General features: G+C 38.3%; 1 protein-coding gene and 1 long non-coding RNA gene across 4 annotated transcripts; one reads left to right on the forward strand and one right to left on the reverse strand.

Annotated features, from left to right (window-relative positions):
• Positions 1 to 4,211: 4,211 nt before the first annotated feature.
• LOC122647509 (synaptotagmin-2-like) lies at positions 4,212 to 20,666 on the forward strand. Of its 3 annotated transcripts, none has more exons than XM_043840897.1 (12): positions 4,212 to 4,542; positions 7,962 to 8,060; positions 8,167 to 8,217; positions 8,309 to 8,432; positions 10,815 to 10,933; positions 11,090 to 11,191; positions 12,387 to 12,461; positions 18,673 to 18,749; positions 18,843 to 19,089; positions 19,176 to 19,526; positions 20,042 to 20,170; positions 20,459 to 20,665. In XM_043840897.1, the coding sequence occupies exons 1-12, from the start codon at positions 4,432 to 4,434 to the stop codon at positions 20,585 to 20,587; spliced, it is 1,614 nt and encodes a 537-aa protein (XP_043696832.1). In that variant the 5' UTR covers positions 4,212 to 4,431; the 3' UTR covers positions 20,588 to 20,665. The 3 variants fall into 3 exon arrangements, with proteins under 3 accessions (XP_043696832.1, XP_043696833.1, XP_043696834.1); XM_043840899.1 differs by lacking the exon at positions 4,212 to 4,542 and adding an exon at positions 7,629 to 7,632 and having other exon boundaries at positions 20,042 to 20,171; positions 20,461 to 20,666; XM_043840898.1 differs by lacking the exon at positions 7,962 to 8,060 and having other exon boundaries at positions 20,042 to 20,171; positions 20,461 to 20,666.
• LOC122647510 lies at positions 12,528 to 12,716 on the reverse strand. Its single transcript, XR_006330912.1, has 2 exons — positions 12,673 to 12,716; positions 12,528 to 12,633 (listed from the first exon to the last, which is right to left on the reverse strand). It is a non-coding gene; the product is annotated as an uncharacterized LOC122647510 (long non-coding RNA).
• Positions 20,667 to 21,240: the final 574 nt, after the last annotated feature.

Genomic DNA, 21,240 nt, shown 5'->3' on the forward strand with positions numbered 1-21,240 from the left:
TAGAAGTGCATGTGGGGAAGGCTGGAAAGCAATCAACTCAAACACTACATGTGGCGGTAAAGATGCTTCAGCCAGGAAAGAAAGTGTGACTCAATGGTACGTAGCACTTGAAATCTAGTCGAAATAAAAATCAATAAATAAATCGAACATATCATGTGACCAACTATGTTACTTTTCTTTGATATCTTCCGAAAAGGCATTGAGTAATGGAGGAGAAAAGCCCTAGCAAGAGGGGAGGGGGAGAAAGAGTGAAATTAAAGAGGCAGTAAGAGAGACATGGATAAGTGAATGAAAGAGAGTGTAGCTAAGGTCAACTTTGAAGTCCCTACATCCATCAACAACCCATGTCAAATTGGTGATAGGATCATATTCTCATGTCAAAAAATGTCAAAGAAATAGCAATGGGATTAAGATCATACTTATCATTCACAGAATAGAGAAATAATAATGGGATTGGGACCATGCTTGTCATTCACAGAACAAAGAGATAATAAAAGGATTGAGATCATGATTGTCATCCACAGAACAAAGAAAACAGAGAAATTACAAGAAGTCTGGAGTTTCTTACCTGAAAGAGAAGCCGGTCTGTTGTATTTACGAATAGAGCAGCTTCAATAGATGATTGTGGGAGCACCGATGCGATGACCGGATCGAAGTCAGCAACAAAATAGGTGGGATATATTACAGGCCAGGGATAAAATTACAAATCACCAATGAATTAATTTTATTGGTCAGCAAAAAATGCACGTGCCTAGTTCATCCCACATCAATTATTTGTCCAAAAAATGCATTGTAAGGGAGTTTACAGACTCCTGATGGTTTGCAGCTAGAGAAGATAGGACTTCAAAGTTCAACTCCATGTAACATAACCACCACACAATGCTGAAACCAGATCTCCCGTCCCCCATCCCAAGGTTGGTTTTTTGGAGGGAGGGAAAAGGAAAAAAAAAAATTGAAGTGAAAATACAGAAATTCTCTAACCAAAATATAATTCTTTTCGGTAGTTAGTAGCCGATTCTTCTTTGTCTCGAATCCTAAGTAATGAAGGTAAAAGTTTGTCTCCCTGAGTTTTTGAATAAGGAATCTGACTTCAATTCAAAGGTGTACTCATCACATGGATGGGAATCTACATAAATAATAAGATGAAACATCTAGATTAGCAATGCATGATTCATCCAAAAAAAGATTAGCAACGCATCAAATATCAGTGGTTCATGACAAAGAAAATAAAGATGACTCCTTACTATATAATAGCTAGGTTTTCCAAGCTCCCATTACTCATAAATTCATATAACAACATGTGCTGACCCTTAGCCACACAATACCCGACCAAATTCACCAGATTACGATGATGCAGCCTACCTAGCAAAAGTACCTGCAGAAAAGACCAGGCTTAGCTAGTAGGCGATAATAATAAGAGTTTGGAAAGAGAAGATTATTTACACATAATACTTCCCCCAAATTTCAAAGTCTAATTGCTTCTAGATAACGACTTGGATGGTAACACTTAATACTTCACCCAAATACTTCCCCCAAATTTCAAAGTCTCATTGCTTCTAGTTAAATATTTGGATGGTAACACATGCAATGTGAACTAATATTTCATTTTTAATAAAGGGAAACAGAAGTCCTATCCTTCTTAAAAATAATTTCCAAAACTTAGAAATTACCTCTGTTTGGAACTCTTTCTCCCCTTGTTTGGAGTCAGCTGCAAGCACTTTAACAGCTGCCACTCCACCTGTTGGCATTGTAGCTTTATAGACTGGACCAAATGAACCCTGTCCCAAAATAGTAGTGAAGTTCTGTGTGGCTTTTTGAATATCCCTGGCAAGCAAAACCAATAGAAAATCTTGGTCTTTCACTTAATCATATAGACCCACACCAATCTCGTACTATACTATGTGAAGATCTACCAGTAATTAGCATGCTTAGACATGTTTTTTCCTAAAATATGATTCTTGATTTGTCTACTCAGCACATCATTGTAATACTGGAAAAAGAAAATGTAGCTTTCAAAGGAATTTATTGAGATATTTTGAAAAGAAAATGTTCAGAAACCATTTTTTTTTTGCAGGTCTCTGGATTTTGTGCAAAGTTTCTCTTGCATCTTCATTCACCCCCTGGTTGGGATGGGGGTGTTAAAGGAGAATACGAACAATCATGCAATTGGAATCAACAAAGTCTGATGCTCAATCAGGTTCTCTCCAAAAGTGAAGCACCTTTACTAAAAAGGTAAAGTAGCCATCAGTACCCTAATATAACTGAAACATGGCCTGGCAGCCAAGGACACTCAAGATTTATAATGTCTGCAACCCTTTGCCAATCTATGACAACAAATTGGTGGGTTTTGAGTAAATATTCTAAGTTGCATTTACACAATTATACATTTTATTCAAATAATTAATATGTACAGTTAAATAAGAAAAATACTGGCCAAATGATCCCTGTAGCCGTGAAATATAATGAAATGCAAATTAAAAAAGAACAAGCATAAAACATAAAATCTACCAAGGATGCCAGCAGAAAATTATCAAGTTCCAATATATTAACAGATGAAATTACATAGCACATACTTGTATGCGAATCTCAGAATGCCAGATGTTGATGCAAACTGATCTTTCTTGCGACGGTTCCACCTGAACCGCTGGGTGTTTTCTGGAAGGTGATGCGGGACAGGAATAGTTATGGAATTTGAAAGAGATGCACTGGAGTCAATACTTGCTCCTATGCCATTCGTACAAATAGGGAGAGTAGTTATATTACGATCATTTGAACAGCGTCGAAGATTAGACCCTTTTTTTTATCCCTCAGGGATAAAATAGTCCGCCTCTGCAATCACCAATCAATTAATTTAAAAAAAAAAAAAAAATAGAGAACAAGAGAGTGAGAAACCAACAAATGAATTCATGGAGTTTTCATCTATTAAACAAAACTGGCTAAGAAGGTAACAACTATAAAAAAAATATCACAATGTAAAACTGAGCATAGAGAATCGATAGAATTAGTCACAGAGATAAAAGGGTCCGGATACGAACGATTAGCAATGTCGACACAGACTTCAAGCCTCCTGGTTCACATCCTACATCCTTCCCTATCTATCCAAAAAAAAAATATTCAAGTTTCCATGAGGATTGAGAATGATGAGAGGAAAGAGAGAGGTTCGTTTTGTTTGAGCCGTGAGAGGACTGAAATTGGGAGATTGGAGAGGGAGAGGGAAATAGAAGGTCATGAGGATTGAGAATGATGAGAGGAAAGAGAGAGGTTCGTTTTGTTTGAGCCGTGAGAGGACTGAAATTGGGAGATTGGAGAGGGAGAGGGAAATAGAAGGTCACACGATTAGATAGTTTTGATTAGCTAGTTTTGATTAGAGAGGTTGTTTTTTTTTTTTTTTTTTGGTAAGAATGGAATTCGACAGATTTAATGTTATAAAAAAGGGTTTTTAGAATTAAGAAAAAATAAAATCATAAAAACTAAGAATACCAATTTTAAAAAAATATATAATAATAAAAGACAGGAGAAAGAATGAAAATTCGATAGAATTATAGATAAAAATGAAAAGTAGAATAAGTAACTGAAAGATTTGCCATAACATGCTTTTATATAATAGTATGACATAATATGATATAAGGTGACTAAAATGGACATTTCAACTTTTAAGCTAATGGTGCTTAACGTCAAGGGGAAGATTAATATATTGAAAGCTCTTCAGGGGTTTGTGCCATTAGGCCAAAATGCAAGGAGTGTGAAATTTTCCCAAAAATTTAACCAAAAGAAAAAAAACAAAACACCCCATCCGGTACATAAGCATAACTGGGGTTTGATTCCGATAAAATCCAATTCAATGCGTTATCGAGTTGGATCCAATTAGGCCAAGTCTGACCCAGCCTGGCTTTTTTCCACTCTTCCAGTCTCCCCTCGGCTGAGTTATTTCCAGTCTCCCCGCCCCCAGAATTTATGACAACTTGACAAGATGGTGCTGCGGTGGATGGAAACCGAAACGCCAAGTATGCAATATTACACAGAGTCACAGACAGATTCTGGGAAAGAAATAATGAGACAAGTGTAGAGAGAGAGAGAGAGAGCACCAGACACGGTTCTGATACATTTCTAGTCTTCCATGGGACGTTTTTGTGGGAAGATTGGGCAAAGTAAATGATGCTCTATAATGAGGTGACAAAATAGAGCAAACGCAGCAAGTGGGTCGGTTTCCTTTTTCTTTCTGACCTCTATTTTCATTAGTTTTCGGGGTTTCTGCTGCTGGAGTAAAGCTGCTCTTGGGTAGAACTTGAGAGTATTGGAGATGGGTTTTAGAGAATTTTTTACTGTTTTGGTTTTGTTGGGAGACGTTAGGTGATGCAGATTGTGGGGGAAGGAAAAGGGGGTTTCTGTTTGATTATTCCTTTATTCTACTCTCTTTGAAGCAGATTGGAGATGGGTTTCGTCAGTACTACATTTGAGTTTTTCGGTTTTGGTGTGGGAATTACCTTTGGACTTGTAATTGGCTATTTTTTCTTCGTCTACTTCCAACCAAGTGATTTCAAGGTTAGTTCTCTCCTTTCTCTTGAATCTTGACTTCTTTCTTACTTGTATCCTCATTCTGAATTAGAAATTTGCTCTCTGGATGTATTTGTTGTTGTCCATTGTTCCATAGTTCGTTGGTTTGATATGTTTCATAATATAATGTTAACATAATTTTTTGCTTGACAATAGATGCATTAAACTTACCATTTAAACTTATTGGTGTGGAGGATAATTTGTAATATCATCAATAACAAAATTCGGGTTAAAGTTTCAAAGAAAGAAACAGGTGGCAGTATTTTGAAAGCTCGTTGTTTGTTTGTCAATCTTCTGGCCATAACTGGGTGTGGAGAAGCTCTGGCCATTTGAGTTTCTGTGGGTTCATGGAATGATTTGGGTTGTGAACAATCACTAAATCTTTTCACCAGTTGTCATAAAAAATAAGACTAATGAGAGAACGTAAGACTTATCTGAAACGATTCAAATGGTCAGTCCAAGTCGTTGGTCTGATGTGTTCCAAGCAAGAACTGTACAATGCTGCAATTGATGCTCTGTCACTGATGTATGTGGGCTGAGTCACGTCACTAGATGTTGTCCTAAAGACCATATGCGCCTCCTTATAGTGCAACCAGAAGATGTATGAATTGGTCCAAGATAAAACAGCCCTTGGCTTCCGTGAGTAGTAGTGCACTCTTCTACTGCGCCCTTTTGAGTTCTAAAAAATTGTGCTCAGACTCAATGAAAAAACCTTGAAGATATAATCGGTAAAACAAAGGAAAAACGATGTGCGTTGCATATGAGTAAGCACGCAAGAAGAGAGTTGTGAGACAGAAAGAAAGGTTTTGAGAATGTTCTTAGAATCATATTCTAAGTGCAAGGACGACCACTATTTATAGAGGTGAAGAAACCCCTTGGAAGCACCTTTCCCAAAAGGTGTGACTTATGGAAAACTAGCTGTCATTGGTGCCGAAAAGTACTGGAAGGCACCGTTTCAGAATAGCTGGCGCTGGCGACATGTCGAATGGCACCAGATACCCTGCCACCGGCACTAGAGTGAACACCCTTAGCGTCGGACAACGAGTATAGTGAACTGGTTGGGATCTTGACAAGAGCCAAAATCCATAGAAAAGAGCCTACGTCAGCACTGCATTAGACGACGTACATCCAACACCTACAAAAGTTCCACAATGCTGGAAAGAGAGTATACGAGGCCGGAATGGTCCCTGATAGACCTAGACACAATGTATTATGTCTGATGGTTGACAGCCTAAGGTTGGCGTCAGGAAAGTCTTATCCGACGCCGGCCAAAAGTTATCTGGATTCATATCTAGTCTGGAGAAAAAATATATTATACATATGCCTCACCACGCCACGACATGACACAACTGAGCTTGGCCTGGATCGGTGCGTGTGCGTGTGTGTGAGAAGTTCCCCGGACCAACCCCGGACATGTAGGAGGAGAGATACCTCTCTTCAAGGAACCCTACCCATATAATTTCCATTTCAATATATTAACTTCAATTCTACTCATCCGCTTCAACTTCCAAGAGAACAAAAACTAAAACCTTGTGGGAGGGAAACTCCAAAACCAAATTTTGAAAGTGAAAGTAGTTTGAAACTTTATTTTTAAAACACATTTTCCAACACCTATACATACCGATTTCCGACACCAACATACCAGTGTACTACTGCTACTACAGTTATAGTTGTACAGAGTGGATGAAGAAGAACCAAAGTAGGGCCAGCTTTGATGGCCGCTTTATTCTATGGTGTTTTTTATTGGACGTGTGGATCTTTTTCTCTTTTCGAGTCTTTGGGAGGAGAGAGAAAGATGGAAGTAAGCCTACAAGTCTTTCAGTTTTCATTCTTGTGGAAGGTTTGAGTGCTTCACTTTGCTGCCGATAGATTTTGATGAAGTGCATGCATTGCAAGAAGCCGGGGTTTATGCTTTTTATGGTACTTGGTAATTGGTCTGATTGTCTTCAATGGATGCATAAGTACTTATTCAAAAACAACAAAATTTCCATGTTTTGCCAATTGTGCTTCGAAGTTTATAAATACATTTAACCTGTTGTGGCACCCGTGTAAAGGGTGATTTCTAGAGCATCCACAAACTGGGTGGAACTAATGATGTTTTTTCAGTCTGCACCAGGGGGAAATTATTAGCCATCCGTTTTACTATGTAAACTGTGTTTCTTTAATGATCGTATGATTCTGTTTGGAGAAATGACTGCACTGGACAAGGGAAAGAAGGCAAAAAGGACTTGGGATGAGGTAGTGAGAAAAGGCATGGGAGGTTTTTGAGTTGATGGTAGTTATGGCCCTAGATAGAGTGAAATGGCCGAATAGGATTCATGCAGCCAATGTAGTTGGTTGGGGTAGGGCTTTGTTGAGTTGAGAAGGTAGGATATGCCTCTCTTCCTCCAGGCTTTATGCATTGGCAAAAGTACCAAAAAACGAAGTCCCTAATCTTTTGTGACCTTTTGATCCCAAATTATTTTTGTGTCACAGGTTCCCAACTCCATCAATGTATTTGGACAAAAGGGTCCTCCACATAAGATTCATATTCCTTGTCAACATATGTTCCAAGTTGGCTACTTAAGTAAACTCATTTTGTCAAATTTACCTTTTTTTTTGGTTTCTATAATTCCAATTTTACTACGTGGGTAAGCTGGCAAACATGTAAGCCTAGTATACAAATTTATGGGATTAGTATCCACTGCTTCTTTTTGTAAAGAATTTTTAGCTAAAATAGCAAGGAATAGTTTTTGCAAAATCTCAATTGAACTGCCAATGTGGAAATTGTGATGATACGGAGTCGCAATTTTACATGGAGAACCTCTTGGTTCCAAAGTCTTGAGGGATTGGGGAATCTGTAACACAATATGATTGGAGGACTAGATGGTTCCAAAAGTTCGAAAAGTTTCCCCCTCATAAATTGTGTTGGTTATGATTTTTCTTTTGCAACTCTCTTCTCCAACCACCCTTGATGCTATTAAAAATAGAGGAACAACTGCCGTAAGTGCCGTTATGGCATGTTAACGTTCTATCGTTTTGGGGGCTGACCATTGATTTGGGGACTTGGTGAAATATTTTGGACTGGTTGATGTGAAAGTTCCACTTTCACCTTCAGGGTGGACAACAAAGTAGAGTAAAAGGTCTGCCTCTGATGATTGCTATAAGTTTGATGATGATAATGATGGAGGCCTGGTTTTTATTATTTTGATAATTGAGTTTCTTTGCACTGTTTATTTTATGACTGCAACATTTGATCTACCTCTTTGAAGACTTATGGAACTTCTTGCCCCTCTGTGTTCCCCTTCCGCATACGATTTTTCTTGTTTCAGTTAAAGTTCTTTTTTTTTGTAATTTATTTATTTATTTTTTTTTAAATGAATAAAGTTTTGCCTATGCTCATTGATTTTGAATCTTGGCTTAATCAGTATCCTGCAATTCGTCCATTGGTAGAGCAAGACTCAGAAACCTTGCAGCGATTGCTTTCTGAGATACCTCTCTGGGTGAAAAATCCAGATTATGATCGTGTATGTGATTTTTTTTAGCTACTTCATCACTCAATTGTACTAAATGATTTTCATCTTCAAGTGTAGTTTCTGCGTTACTTTTTTACTGTCTTTGTTTTTTGTGAAGGTTGACTGGCTAAATAAGTTCATAGAACATATATGGCCTTATTTGGAGAAGGTATGTGCATTTTTAACTGCTTGAACATTTTGTTCTAGGATGGTTTCCTTTCATCTTGATGATTCATTAATTATTTGCGTTCTTTAATTAGGCAATCTGCAAGACTGTAAAGAATATTGCCAAGCCCATCATTGCTGAGGAAATTCCAAAATACAAAATCAAGTCAGTTGAAATTCAAACACTTACATTAGGCTCCTTACCACCAACTTTTCAAGGTTAGTTGGATATGTTGGTATTATATGGAATTTATGCGTGGGAGTTACGAGCTAGATAATATCTGTTCTTTTTTTTTTTTCTTTTATCTTGCTTCATTTTGATTAATAGCTGGGTACAAATATGTGTGTTAATTTCTGTCACTTCTATGTTTATATGCTTCATCAAATATGTATTTTGCTAATTGCTATGGAGATGAACTAGAAAATAGAAACTGTTATTGGTACTTTTAAAGAAATCACAATCAGGGTTTATATATATTATATCGCAGTGGTCTTGGGGTCAACTAATTGTAGATGTATCATAATAGCAAGAGAATTCTGGATATAAAACACAGTTTATTGGGATAAATAGATATTTCTGAAATTACAATTAGGGCTGGAACTTCATTCAAGTGGTCTGTGGACACAACTCAATCAATCGAAATCAGAAAGACTGACTTCTCAGACTTCTAAGGTCAGGGAATTTTGTAGCGAGGTTTCTGTCAACAGGACAATAGGATGTAACTGTAGTAAATGAAAGGAGATTGAACTCTAAGAGAATGATCAGAATCTTGTTGGAAGGCAACATGAAATCTCTTTACTGAAAGCCATATCTGAAGTAAAGAACAAGTTGATATTTGCTGATGAGCGAAAGTAACAGAAAAAGAAAATATAAGAATGAAAAAACGGACTATGAAAGAATAAAAGGAAAGTGAAGAGTTTCTGTCCCAGAAATAGTCTGTGAGATAAAATTGAGGTAGAATCAAAACAATAGAAGGAACCAACATTGGAATCCACCACAAGTAATGTTAGAAACCACCTCAAATCATACAATTAATCCGCATGGTTTTTGGAGAAGGATCAATAACTTTATTGCTTTGATTTCTGGCAAAAAGAGGACCTCATTACATTATTTATAGGCTTACAGCCCCGAGTTTTTAACTACAATAGAAATACTTCTTCTGGGAAACAGAAGAAAACAACTAGAGACCAGAAGTCCTAATTAACATTTCGAACTGACTTAGGATTTGTGAACAGCAACAGAAAATAGAAGCTAATTGAAGATTCCTGATTACAGAGGACTAGAAAAAGAAGAGAATAGAAATGTCTCCTTAGGGAGAACACGGCCAGGGCTGAGAAAGAGGCTCTAGGAAACCCACAGCTATGGCTTCTACTTTCTAGCCTCTTTTTCTTCATTTCTGTGGCTTTTGCATTACACCCGTTTGATCCAAGGCAGATTAAGGTTTCATAAATAGAAGTCAAAATTGGTTTAACTTGAGAAAACTGGCAAATTTTCATGAAAGCCAATTAGAACCTGGGTTACATCAAGGATCAGCTTTAAGCCCTTATTTGTTTACGCTTATCATGGATGATTTAACCAGGGACATACAAGATTAGGCTCTTTGGTGTATGCTTTTTGGGGATGATATTGTTTTGGTCGATGAGGAGGGATTAACACCAAGTTGGAGCTATGGAGATCAACATTGGAATCAAAAGGTCTTTAGATATGCAGAATTAAGATGGAATATATGGTGTGTACCTTTAGCCACACTAAAACAAATAATGAGGTGGTGAATATTGATGAGAGGGAGATTCCACAAAGTGGTTATTTTAGATATCTGGGTTCAATCGTAAATAAAGAAGGTGATATAGAGGATGATATTGCCCAAAGGATTAAAATAGGATGGATGAAATGGAGAGGTGCATCTAGAGTGTTGTGTGATCAGTGTATTCATTTAAAGCTTAAAGGAAAATTCTATGGGACTGTCATACAACCAGCCACGATGTATGGTGTGGAATGTTGGGCAGTTAAGAAGTGTAAGAAAAATAAACTTATGGAGTGGAAAGTTGGGCCGTTAAGAAGTGTAAGAAAAATAAACTAAGTGTAGTGGAGATGAGGATGTTGATATCAAAACTAAGAAGGATAAAGTAAGGAATGATCATATTAGAGATGAATTGGAACTAGCTCCAATTCATGGTAAGCCTCGAGAGAGTCATTTGAGGTGGCATGGCCATGTTCAACGGAGGCCTTGGGATGTCCCAGCACAGAGGAGTGATTTGATTCAGATTGAGGAAACCAAAAGAGTCAGGGGCAGGCCTAAATTAAACATAGGAGAAGTGGTGAGAAAAGACATGCTTAGCTTAGGCCTCGTATCATGTATGACTTCGAATAGAGCTGATTGGACAGCAAGGATCCATGTGGCCGACCCCATTTAATTGGGATCAGGCTGCTGTTGCTGTTGTCGTTGTTGTATTATTTACTTGATCTTATCTTTGTTTTCTTGATCTTATCTTTGTTTTGCATTATGTTTGTTTGTGGTTTTTATCTTATATATATATATATATATATATTGGAATTTTCTCTGACATTGATTTCATATTTTGTGATGTAATTATTTTCAGGCATGAAGGTCTACGATACTGATGAGAAAGAATTAATTATGGAACCATCCCTAAAGTGGGCAGGCAATCCTAATGTCAGTGTTGCTGTTAAATCATTTGGATTGAAAGCAACTGTTCAGGTGCCCGCACCCAAACGATTGTTAATGAACAAGATTCAGCTAAAATTTGCCATAAAGTGATGGAATTGGAAGATACTATGAGTAGTTTAAAACCTCCTCATAAGAGAATTTGTTTTTTTATGCTTGTAATGATTAGTTTTGCCAGTGGATTTTCAGGTGGTGGATTTACAAATCTTTGCCTTACCACGTATCACCCTGAAGCCATTGGTTCCAAGCTTTCCTTGTTTTGCCAAAATTTTTGTCTCTCTCATGGAGAAGGTTTGTCATTTTATTAAATCAGTTTTTATATCCAGTATTTATTTTTTGTGACCTTGATAGCTGTGAAAGATAGAACGTGATATCTCTTTGAGTCTATTGAGCCTATTCTTCTCAGTTAATCTTGATTTCTCTTACTGCCCAATATAATTTGTATAAATTGGATTGTTGGATACCTGGTGATGCTGAATTTTATGAATAAAAGGTTCTATTCTACTCTTAGGGCTTCAGAACTTGGATTAAGGGATTAAGGGATTGAAGGAATTTGGAAATTGTGGGGGTCTGTATAGGGTTTATAGCTGGATGGGTGGAAGAATTAATCGGTCTGTAGAAACGATAGGAGTTCAGAAATAGAAAATTAGGCTTTGATGGAATATTTTACTGGAAGTTAGGGTTTTCCAGTTTTTAGGATTTTAGGGTACAGGAGTAGACTGTTCGTGGGAGTCCACAGGTGAACGACCAAGTTTTGTCAGAGCACTTGTAACAGCCTAGTTTAGGAATGGCATACAGCTGAACAATTGATGAAATGAAGGTTGAGTGATGGACTGTCAAATTTTCAGGATTAGTGTCTGTGTTATTTGGTGCTAAATTGGAGATAGAAGTAAATTAAGTACAAATAAAATAGAAGAAAAGAAACATACCAGAACTTTTTGTACTTTCTTTCTTTCGTTAGTTCATGAAAATATAAGTTCTTTCAAAGGTTTAGGATAAACAGCAGCAAGTAATCAACTATATCTTTTTTAATCTGTAAATAAATAAGAAAAAAAAAACCCATATAGTTAGTGTTGTATGGTACTTATACAATGTAGAATTGACTCAAAAACATAATAAAATAACAAATTTAAGACCCGTCACAAATAAATAAATTGTAATTGAAGTACCCCTCCAGACTTGATACAGAAATTCGGAACATAAAAAATAAAAAAGGGAATGCTAGAAGCTCTAACTAGCCCAGCTTCCTTCTGGTTTTGGATGCAATTTAACATGGTTTGGCCAATTTAAACCAAAAGTATGACCCTACAGTGGATCTGCTAAGAATCTCCTCTTCCAGGGAGGCTAGACTGCTTGAGTTTGACAGAATCACCTTATTTTGGCTTTTCTGCAGAAGCTTTATTAGAATCTCTATCAGTTCGACCAACTAAATGAGGGCTCCCAGCCACCTAGTTTGATCATGCTATTTAGTTGTCATTTCTTGCAGCCACATGTTGATTTTGGACTGAAGTTAGTGGGGGCAGATCTTATGTCAATTCCTGGCTTGTACAGATTTGTCCAGGTATGCTACCTTCAGCTGTATATTATGATCTATCTGTTTCTATTGGTCTAGTCCTGCATTTTTTTCCATCTATATTATAATCAATGATGCAAAGCTATCTGGTATCTCCTTTCTTTTGAGTTATCTTCTTACCTTGGATGCTTTTTGTGAGCTGTACAGAAGAGCAATGTTCCTATTTCAAGTCAAATTTAGTTCCAGTCACTGCCTTTACTTCTCTTGGCTTACCTATGGAGAAGAAAACTAGATTTACAGAAGTGTTCCAATCTTTTATTTTTGGCCAAATTTTCAACCTTCAGTAACCTTAAAATCTATGAGCATCTCCACCTTCGGATTTTCGCCTGTTAGTTATCTTCCTGATCATTTGGCACATCTCACAGGGTGTAGAAGAAAGAATGATTAAATCGATTTTACAGTATAGACGCTTATAACCTACTCTATCCCCTGTGGTAATGATTCCTCTAGCATTACGACCTTTACCACACCGATGCTGTTCATAGATCAAATTATTTCGTGGATTAGATGTCACTTCTGTCGACGGCTCCATTGCATGTTTGAAGTTAAAAACTTCCATCTACATAGCTAGTGCTAAACTATTCAATGGCCAAGCTCAAAAGTCACTTTTCCAGATAACTTCCAGTCTAGGAGTGAAAATGAATAAAACGTCGATGTCTAGAAAATGGTTTGACAGTCTGTTCTAGAGAGGTTACATTGCATAACTATGGATATCAATGACTACCTAATTTGTATACTTTTTAGGCTGTTGTCCTTTGAAGAGATCACCAAGGGATCTGAAACCAAACTGAAGAGAAACCTGCAGTGGAGATCGAGAATGTAGAAGATGAAGGAGAGGAGAACTGGAACTGAATGAATATCCAGCCTCTCACACACCACTTTATTTATAATAACATAATTACCTGAAAGAGCTAGGAATGTAGACTCCTAGAACAAATAGGAATCCACACCTCAAACTCAAAAGTAAAATAGGAAACAAAAGGAAAATAGGAAAGTAAAACAAGGGAAGTAAATAACTCAAAATAGAACTAGGAGTTTAAATCACTGTTCACATGAACAGTGTCACATGAACAGTGTTGCGTGAATAGTACTTCAACACTCCCCTTCAAGCTGGAGCATATATATCGCCCATGACCAGCTTGGTACAACCACGAAACAAAAAATCAGCCGAAATAGAGCTTTGGTGAAAAGATCGCCTAGTTGATTGGCCGACGAAACATATGGAGTAGAGATCAGTTTCTGTAACACAGCAATCCGAACAAAGTGACAATCAACCTCAACATGCTTTGTCCGTTCATGAAATACTGGATTACTGGCAATGTAAATAGCGGCCTGATTATCACAATACATCTCCATCGGTGATGACATGACAACTCCCAATTCTTGAAGAAGAGACTTTAACCACATGAGTTGAGAGGTTGTATGAGCCATAGCTCGATATTCTGCCTCAGCACTCGATTTGGCAACTGTAGTTTGTTTTTTACTGCACCAAGAGACAAGATTACCACTAACAAATGTACAATAACCAGTCGTCGAATGACGATCACTAGCAGATCCTGCCCAATCAGCGTCTGAATATCCATTAATGAAAGTGTGCCCATTTTTGTGATAAATAAGTCTCTTTCCAGGGGACCCCTTAAGGTAATGAACAATACAGCAAGCTGCATCCCAGTGAGCCTGACATGGTTCAGACATAAATTGACTGACGACCCCAACAGCAAAGGAGATATCAGGGCGAGTCACAGTAAGATATATAAGTTGTCCCACCAGTCGCCGATACTGATGTAGATCAGAATAAGGATCACCATCATCAACACCAAATTTCAAGTTAGGATCCATAGGTGTATCAGCCGGTTTACACCCTCAGAGACCTGTATCAGACAACAGATCAAGAACATACTTTCGCTGAGACAGACTAATCCCCTTGGAAGAGCGAACAACCTCAATACCCAAGAAATATCTGAGTTCACCCAAGTCTTTCATCTGAAAGTGGCGGTGAAGATGAGCTTTAACATCACTAATGCCTAGGGAATCATTGCCAGTGACAATGATGTCATCGACTTAAACAACTAAGATCACAACCTTCGCTTGACGACGGTGAACAAAAACCGAATGGTCAGAAAAACATTATATAAACCCAAAATCACCAACCACCTGGCTAAATTTGGCGAACCAAGCTCGAGGTGATTGCTTCAACCCATAAATAGCCTTGTGAAGATGACACACTTTAGTAGAAGCCTCCCCCTGAGCAATATAACCTGGAGGTTGCTCCATGTAGACTTCCTCATCCAGGTCCCCATACAGAAAAGCATTTTTTATGTCAAGTTGAAATAAGGGCCAATCCAGATTAACAGCCACAGAGATAAGCACACGAACAGAAGTGAGGCGATCCATAGGAGAAAAAATCTCAAAATAATCGACCCCATAGGTTTGAGTGAAACCCTTAGCAACCAAACGGGCCTTAATCCGTTCAATCAAATCGTCAGGCAGATACTTAACAGTGTAGACCCAACGGCACTTAACAACTTCCTTGCCAGAGGGCAAATCAACGAGAGACCAAGTCTTGCGATCCAGCAAAGCTTCCATCTCAGTATCCATGGCTTGTTTCCACCCAGGGTGAAGTAAAGCGTCTTGATACCTGGTAGGAATGTCAAGAGAAGCAATAGACAAGGCATACTGGCGGATGGCAGTTGGAAGATGGGAAACAGTAACAAACTGAGAAATAGGATAAGGGAAAGAAGCAGACCGAGTGCAGGAGCGGATACCTTTGCGGAGAGCAATGGGCTGATCAGAGGATGGAGGAGGATCCTCAGGCAGCAGTCAAGGTGGAGGACAGTAGCAAAGGTGGCTCCGGTATAATCGGAGAATCCCGCACCTGGCGTCGCTGATATACCTGCAAAGGAGAAGGAGAGACAAGAACAGGTAAAGGGACACGGAAAATATCGACATCGATAGGACTAGGAGAAGTGCCAAAGTAAGGGGTCATTTCAAAAAAGGTAACATCAGCACTAACAAAGTATTGACGAGTAATCGGGTCAAAACAGCAGTAACCCTTTTGGGTACGAGAATACCTCAGAAAAACACACTTAGTAGCACGAGGACATAATTTGTCCAATCCTGGGCGAAGATTGTGGACAAAACACACACAACCAAAAGTACGAGGAGATAAAATAGGAAAAGGGGAAACACCATCCAAAATGTCAGAGGGCATACGATTAATTAAATAGCAGATATTTAGGATCATGCATATGGATCATAAGTGACCGGGCTATATCAAGGAGATGACGGTTTTTGCGTTCGGCAACCCCAGTTTGTTGTGGCGTATAGGAACAACTAGTTTGATGAATTATCCTATGATCAGCACAGAAGGAAGAAATTTCATCTTGAACATATTCCAAAGCATTATCAGATCGAAAATTTTTAATAGAAGTACTAAACTGAGTTTTGATTTCAGAATAAAATTGTTTGAATACAGTTAAAAATTTTGATCGGTCCTTTAACAAATATAACCAAGTGAGACGAGAAAAATCGTCTACAAAAGTAACAAAATAAGAAAAACAACACTGACTTTTAATACGACAAGGACCCCAGATATCAGAGTGAACCAACAAAAACAAGGAGGGACTACAATTAACGGTTCGAAAGGGGAAAAGAAGTTCGATGATGTTTGCCCAATTCACTCGCCTCACACTCAATGTGAGATATAGATTTGCAATTGGGAACCATTTGGCGAAGTTTAGAAACGGAGACATGTCCTAATCGGTAATGTCCTAACAAGGGAGAAACAGGAGATGACGTGGCAGCAACAACTGGAGGTGAGGATTCTTCAAAATAGTAGAGACCTTCCTTTTCACGTCTTCCACCAATCGTTTGTTTTGTCTGGAGATCCTGAAAAACACAATAAGAAGGAAAAAAGGTAACCGAACAATTGAAAGATTTGGTGAGGGCACTAACAGACATGAGACTTAAAAGAAAATTTGAAACATGTAAAACAGACTGTAAGGATGGAAAAGAAGAAAAATGAACAGTCCCAGAAGAGGTCACATCCATAGAGGAGCCATCGGCAAGGATGACTTTAGTTGGATGGGAGCTCTTGTGGGAGTTATCAATGAGGTGGGATTTACCTGTCATATGAGTAGATGCTCCAGAATCTATAATCCAAGGAGCAGAAGTAGTAGAGAAAAGAGCAGATGTACCTGTATGGGCTATAGTAGCAGAAGTTGGAGTACTAGTGTGAGATGATGGTTCAAGTTGTTGTAGACGCTTTAGTAGTTGAAGATACTCATCCCGAGAAACAGGGGCAGATACCGAAGTAGATGGCTCATTCACTATGGTCTTTTCAGAAGATCCCTCAGATTGTGCAGTATTGGCAAAGTCAGGTTTGCCATGTTTGTTCCAACACTGACTTTCAGTATGAAGAGAGCCACAAAACGTACACTTTGGTGGTGGTCTGTCACTTTGCTGTCCACGACCTCCACCACCATGGTCACGATTGCTTGGACCACCACGACTGCGATTGGAGCCAAGTCCACAGCTAGTAGTAAAGACCGCAGACGTGTCCTTAGGAGGTGGATCAGATCGTGACGGAGTAATAAACCTCTGAAGTCTGGAATAAGCTTCATCAAGAGAAGGGACTGCTTCACCAGTAAGAAGCTGTCCACGAGCAGATTGAAAAGTAGAGTTTAAACCAGCTATAAATTTGGACACATAGAAATCCTCTTCCCAGCGCTGAAGGATATCAAGGTCAAGGGTCAAAGGCTGATGTACACGAATTTCATCACGAATACCTTGTAAGGTATTAAAATACTTGCTAAGGGATTTTTCATCTTGTTGGAGATTGAACAATGTGGAATACAACTCATAGACCCGAGTCAAATTCTGTTCTGAAGAAAAATGTCGCTTCAAGGCATCCCAAAATCCCTTAGCAGTGGGTTGAAACATAACATTGGCTGAAATGGAGGGTTCCATACTATTCCATAACCAAGTAAGTACAATCCTCAAAGTCCTTGATGGTTGCAGGGTCTTTAGAATCCCCAATGTCAGGAGGATCAGTGAGAAGATACTTTAACTTGCCACGGGCATTGATATACACACGGACAGATTGTGCCCATAAGAGATAATTGCCAGCACCATTAAGTTTAATGGTAGTAATTTGAATGTTGAAATTGTCCTTAGTCTCAGCCATGGCCACACAATGTGAAAATCAAAAAACTGTAGAAGGTAAATACCTGAATGCAAACAATATCTGATTCAATTTGTTGAGACAGAACACACCAACAAAAACTGGGAGAAGCAGCAACACACCACCGAGATCTTGGAGAAGCAGCCACACACAAACCGAGAAGCAGAATGATAGAAATCAATCTGGAAGTAGCAACACACAAACCGAGAAGCAGATGAAGCAGCCACACACAATCCGAGAAGCAGATTGATATGAAATCAATCTGGAAAACACACAACAGCTCTGTGATCTTCAGAAGTAGAACCACAGAGACATAGAGACCAGAATTGCAGATCAAAAAACACAATCGCAGGAGCAGAAAAGACAGAATTGCAGATCAGACTCCATGCGTGAAGGAGAAACACCCAAGTTGTTCTTTTGTGATCATCGAACTAGGGTTTAAGTACACACAAGCAGCAAAGGGTGCTGCACCCAACACTGGAAGCCTGTGAGAATCTTCAATTCGAATCGCAGGATAGCAAAGAACTTCTCAAAGGAGTTGCTCTGATACCATGAAACCAAACTGAAGAGAAACCTGCAGTGGAGATTGAGAATGTAGAAGATGAAGGAGAGGAGAACTGGAACTGAATGAATATCCAGCCTCTCACACACCACTTTATTTATAATAACATAATTACCTGAAAGAGCTAGGAATGTGGACTCCTAGAACAAATGGGAATCCACACCTCATACTCAAAAGTAAAATAGGAAACAAAAGGAAAATAGGAAACTAAAACAAGGGAAGTAAATAACTCAAAATAGGACTAGGAGTTTAAATCATTGTTCACGTCACTATTCACATGAACAGTGTCACGTGAACGTGAACATTACTTCGACAGGATCAACTGATCTCATTCAGATTAATCTAGAGATGTGCAGTATGTATCATATAAGCTGAAGAAAAATGCTTCCCATCACAAACAAAAATCGAGTTTTATTGATTTCTTGTTTAATCCCTTAGAATGGGGTTTCCTGCAGGAGCGAATCAAGGATCAGGTTGCGAATATATATCTATGGCCAAAAACCCTAGAAGTACCAATTTTGGATCCCACAAAGTAAATTTCTAAATTTTATTTAATTGTAAATGATGTTTTATTTCCTTAGCAGGCTATGCCCTTGACATTGTATTGTTCTAATGAAATTTACAGAGCTCTGAAGAGGCCTGTTGGAATTCTCCATGTGAAGGTTCTGCGGGCTATGAATCTGAAAAAGAAAGACCTTCTTGGAGCATCAGATCCATATGTCAAACTGAAGCTCTCTGACACTAAGCTTCCATCAAAGAAGACAACAGTGAAGCATAAAAACTTGAACCCTGAATGGAACGAGGAATTTAATTTGGTTGTTAAAGACCCAGAATCTCAAGTTTTAGAATTGCATGTTTATGATTGGGAGCAGGTATATATTTCACATGTGTGTGCACTTTTTTTAATGTATTTTTTGCTTTCTGGTGTTGGTGAAGCTGTATATTTCCTTCTCCCTAGGTTGGCAAACATGATAAGATGGGTATGAATGTTATTCCTATAAAGGATCTTACTCCTGATGAGCCGAAAGTTTTGACTCTTGATCTTCTTAAAAACATGGACCCTGATGATGTCCAAAACGAGAAGTCACGAGGGGAGCTTGTTGTTGAAGTTACATATAAGCCTTTTAAAGAGGAGGATATGCCCAAAGATTTTGAAGAGTCCAACGCAATACAGAAAGCCCCTGAAGGAACACCTGCTGGTGGAGGTGTGCTTGTGGTTATTGTCCATGAGGCTGAAGATCTTGAAGGAAAGTACCACACAAATCCTTATGTAAAGATCCTTTTGAAGGGAGAGGAAAAGAAAACTAAGGTAATTATATCGTGAGATTCATGTCAATGGTATTAGTACTAGCATAGATAAAGTAAATGAATAACTACTGCCTTTTTAGTCCCCTTCCTTCAGAACTAGAAGTTGAAAGACTATGATGTGAAATACGAAGCATGCTCTTGCTTGCACTCTGCAAGAATGTTTTCCCTTTTGTCCAAGGTCTTTTTTGCATCGTTGCTGTTCTAAATTTTTGTTACCTTCCAAAGCCAATTTCCTTGCTTATGGACCATCTAAGCCTTTCAACTATCTGTAGTTTTGGATAAATGAGTCCTGCTGCCAATTCATTCTATCTTGGGGGATTGACTTCAGTATAGACTTTAGTTAGTATCTTTTCAATTACCTTTTAAAATGATGAGTGTGAGTTCTCAATCCTTAAAATGCTTAAGCCATCTTTGCTTCACTGACATGAGAAGAGATCATTAAAGAAATGTGACTTGACTTTGGTGGTTATAATTATATTGTCCAAGTTGAATATTCCTTTTCTTGTACTGTTACAGCGTGTGAAGAAATGCAGAGATCCGAAATGGGAAGAAGAGTTCACGTTTACACTCGAGGAACCACCAATTAATGATAAATTACATCTGGAAGTAATCAGCACCTCATCAAGAAAATTACTTCATCCTAAGGTACAAAACTATCAATTTTATGCTTTCTCAGTTAAACATAGGTCATGTGTTAATAGATCTCTATTTTGACAAGCATGATAGCTATGCAATTCCCTTATTTCGGTGTTTTTGGTTCGGAAGGATACTTGTTTGCTTCTGGGAAATGAGGCTGTCTATCTAAGATATATAAGTCCTTACCCTCTGTGTTTTGTATTTTTGGGCTGGGACCATTGCAATAAGTCGCCCATTTTACTTATTGTTATTAATGATTGAAGGGTTTTTTTTTTTTTTCCCGGCTTTTCCAATCAGGAAACTCTTGGCTATGTGGACATTGGCCTTGCAGATGTTGTCAGCAACAAACGGATCAATGGGAAATATCACCTCATTGATTCAAGGAATGGAAAAATCCACATTGAACTGCAATGGAGAACATCCTAAGGTTACTACTTACTCTCTCTGACCCAGACATTGGTGAGTTTGGCCCTGTGTAGAAATGGAAGAAACGTTTCATTACTTTTCTTGTTTCTGAATAAAATTGTTTGTAAATATTAACAGTAATAATATCAAAATTGGATCACTGTACATGTCGGATCCCCTTCCACCCCTAACATTTCCCCTCCCAAAAAAATAAAAATAAATAACGTGAACAAAAACCTCCGTCTTTCTCCCTTCCCCTGCAATAACCTCTGTTCAGGCTTCGGTTCATTTAGTATTTATTGCACCAAATGAACAGTAGGCCACTCTCACTTTATTGACTACCTATTCACTTTTTTTTGGGTTGCAAACTTGTTCACTTGATTATTAGGTCACTTAATCATGTATCTGATGCAGTAGCCCACTTTTGACAGTATATCCAAGTATGTGGCCTTAGGTTGTTAACTCCTTGATGTGTGGTTTTCAAAAAACCTTTTTTCTGAAAGCAAATCCAAGAACACTTGTAAGTCACTGAATTTTGTCATTTCAGTGTATGGGTGCTAGATTGGGTCAGCCTAGTATGGGATAGGTTAAAGGGTTTGATTTAACGCGTTCAATCAGTTTCGGAGTTTTTAGCGTATCGATCGAGTACCTAACATGTAGTTATTGAAAAACCC

This window comes from Telopea speciosissima, unplaced genomic scaffold, assembly GCF_018873765.1.
Source record: "Telopea speciosissima isolate NSW1024214 ecotype Mountain lineage unplaced genomic scaffold, Tspe_v1 Tspe_v1.0070, whole genome shotgun sequence".
Lineage (NCBI taxonomy): Eukaryota > Viridiplantae > Streptophyta > Magnoliopsida > Proteales > Proteaceae > Telopea > Telopea speciosissima.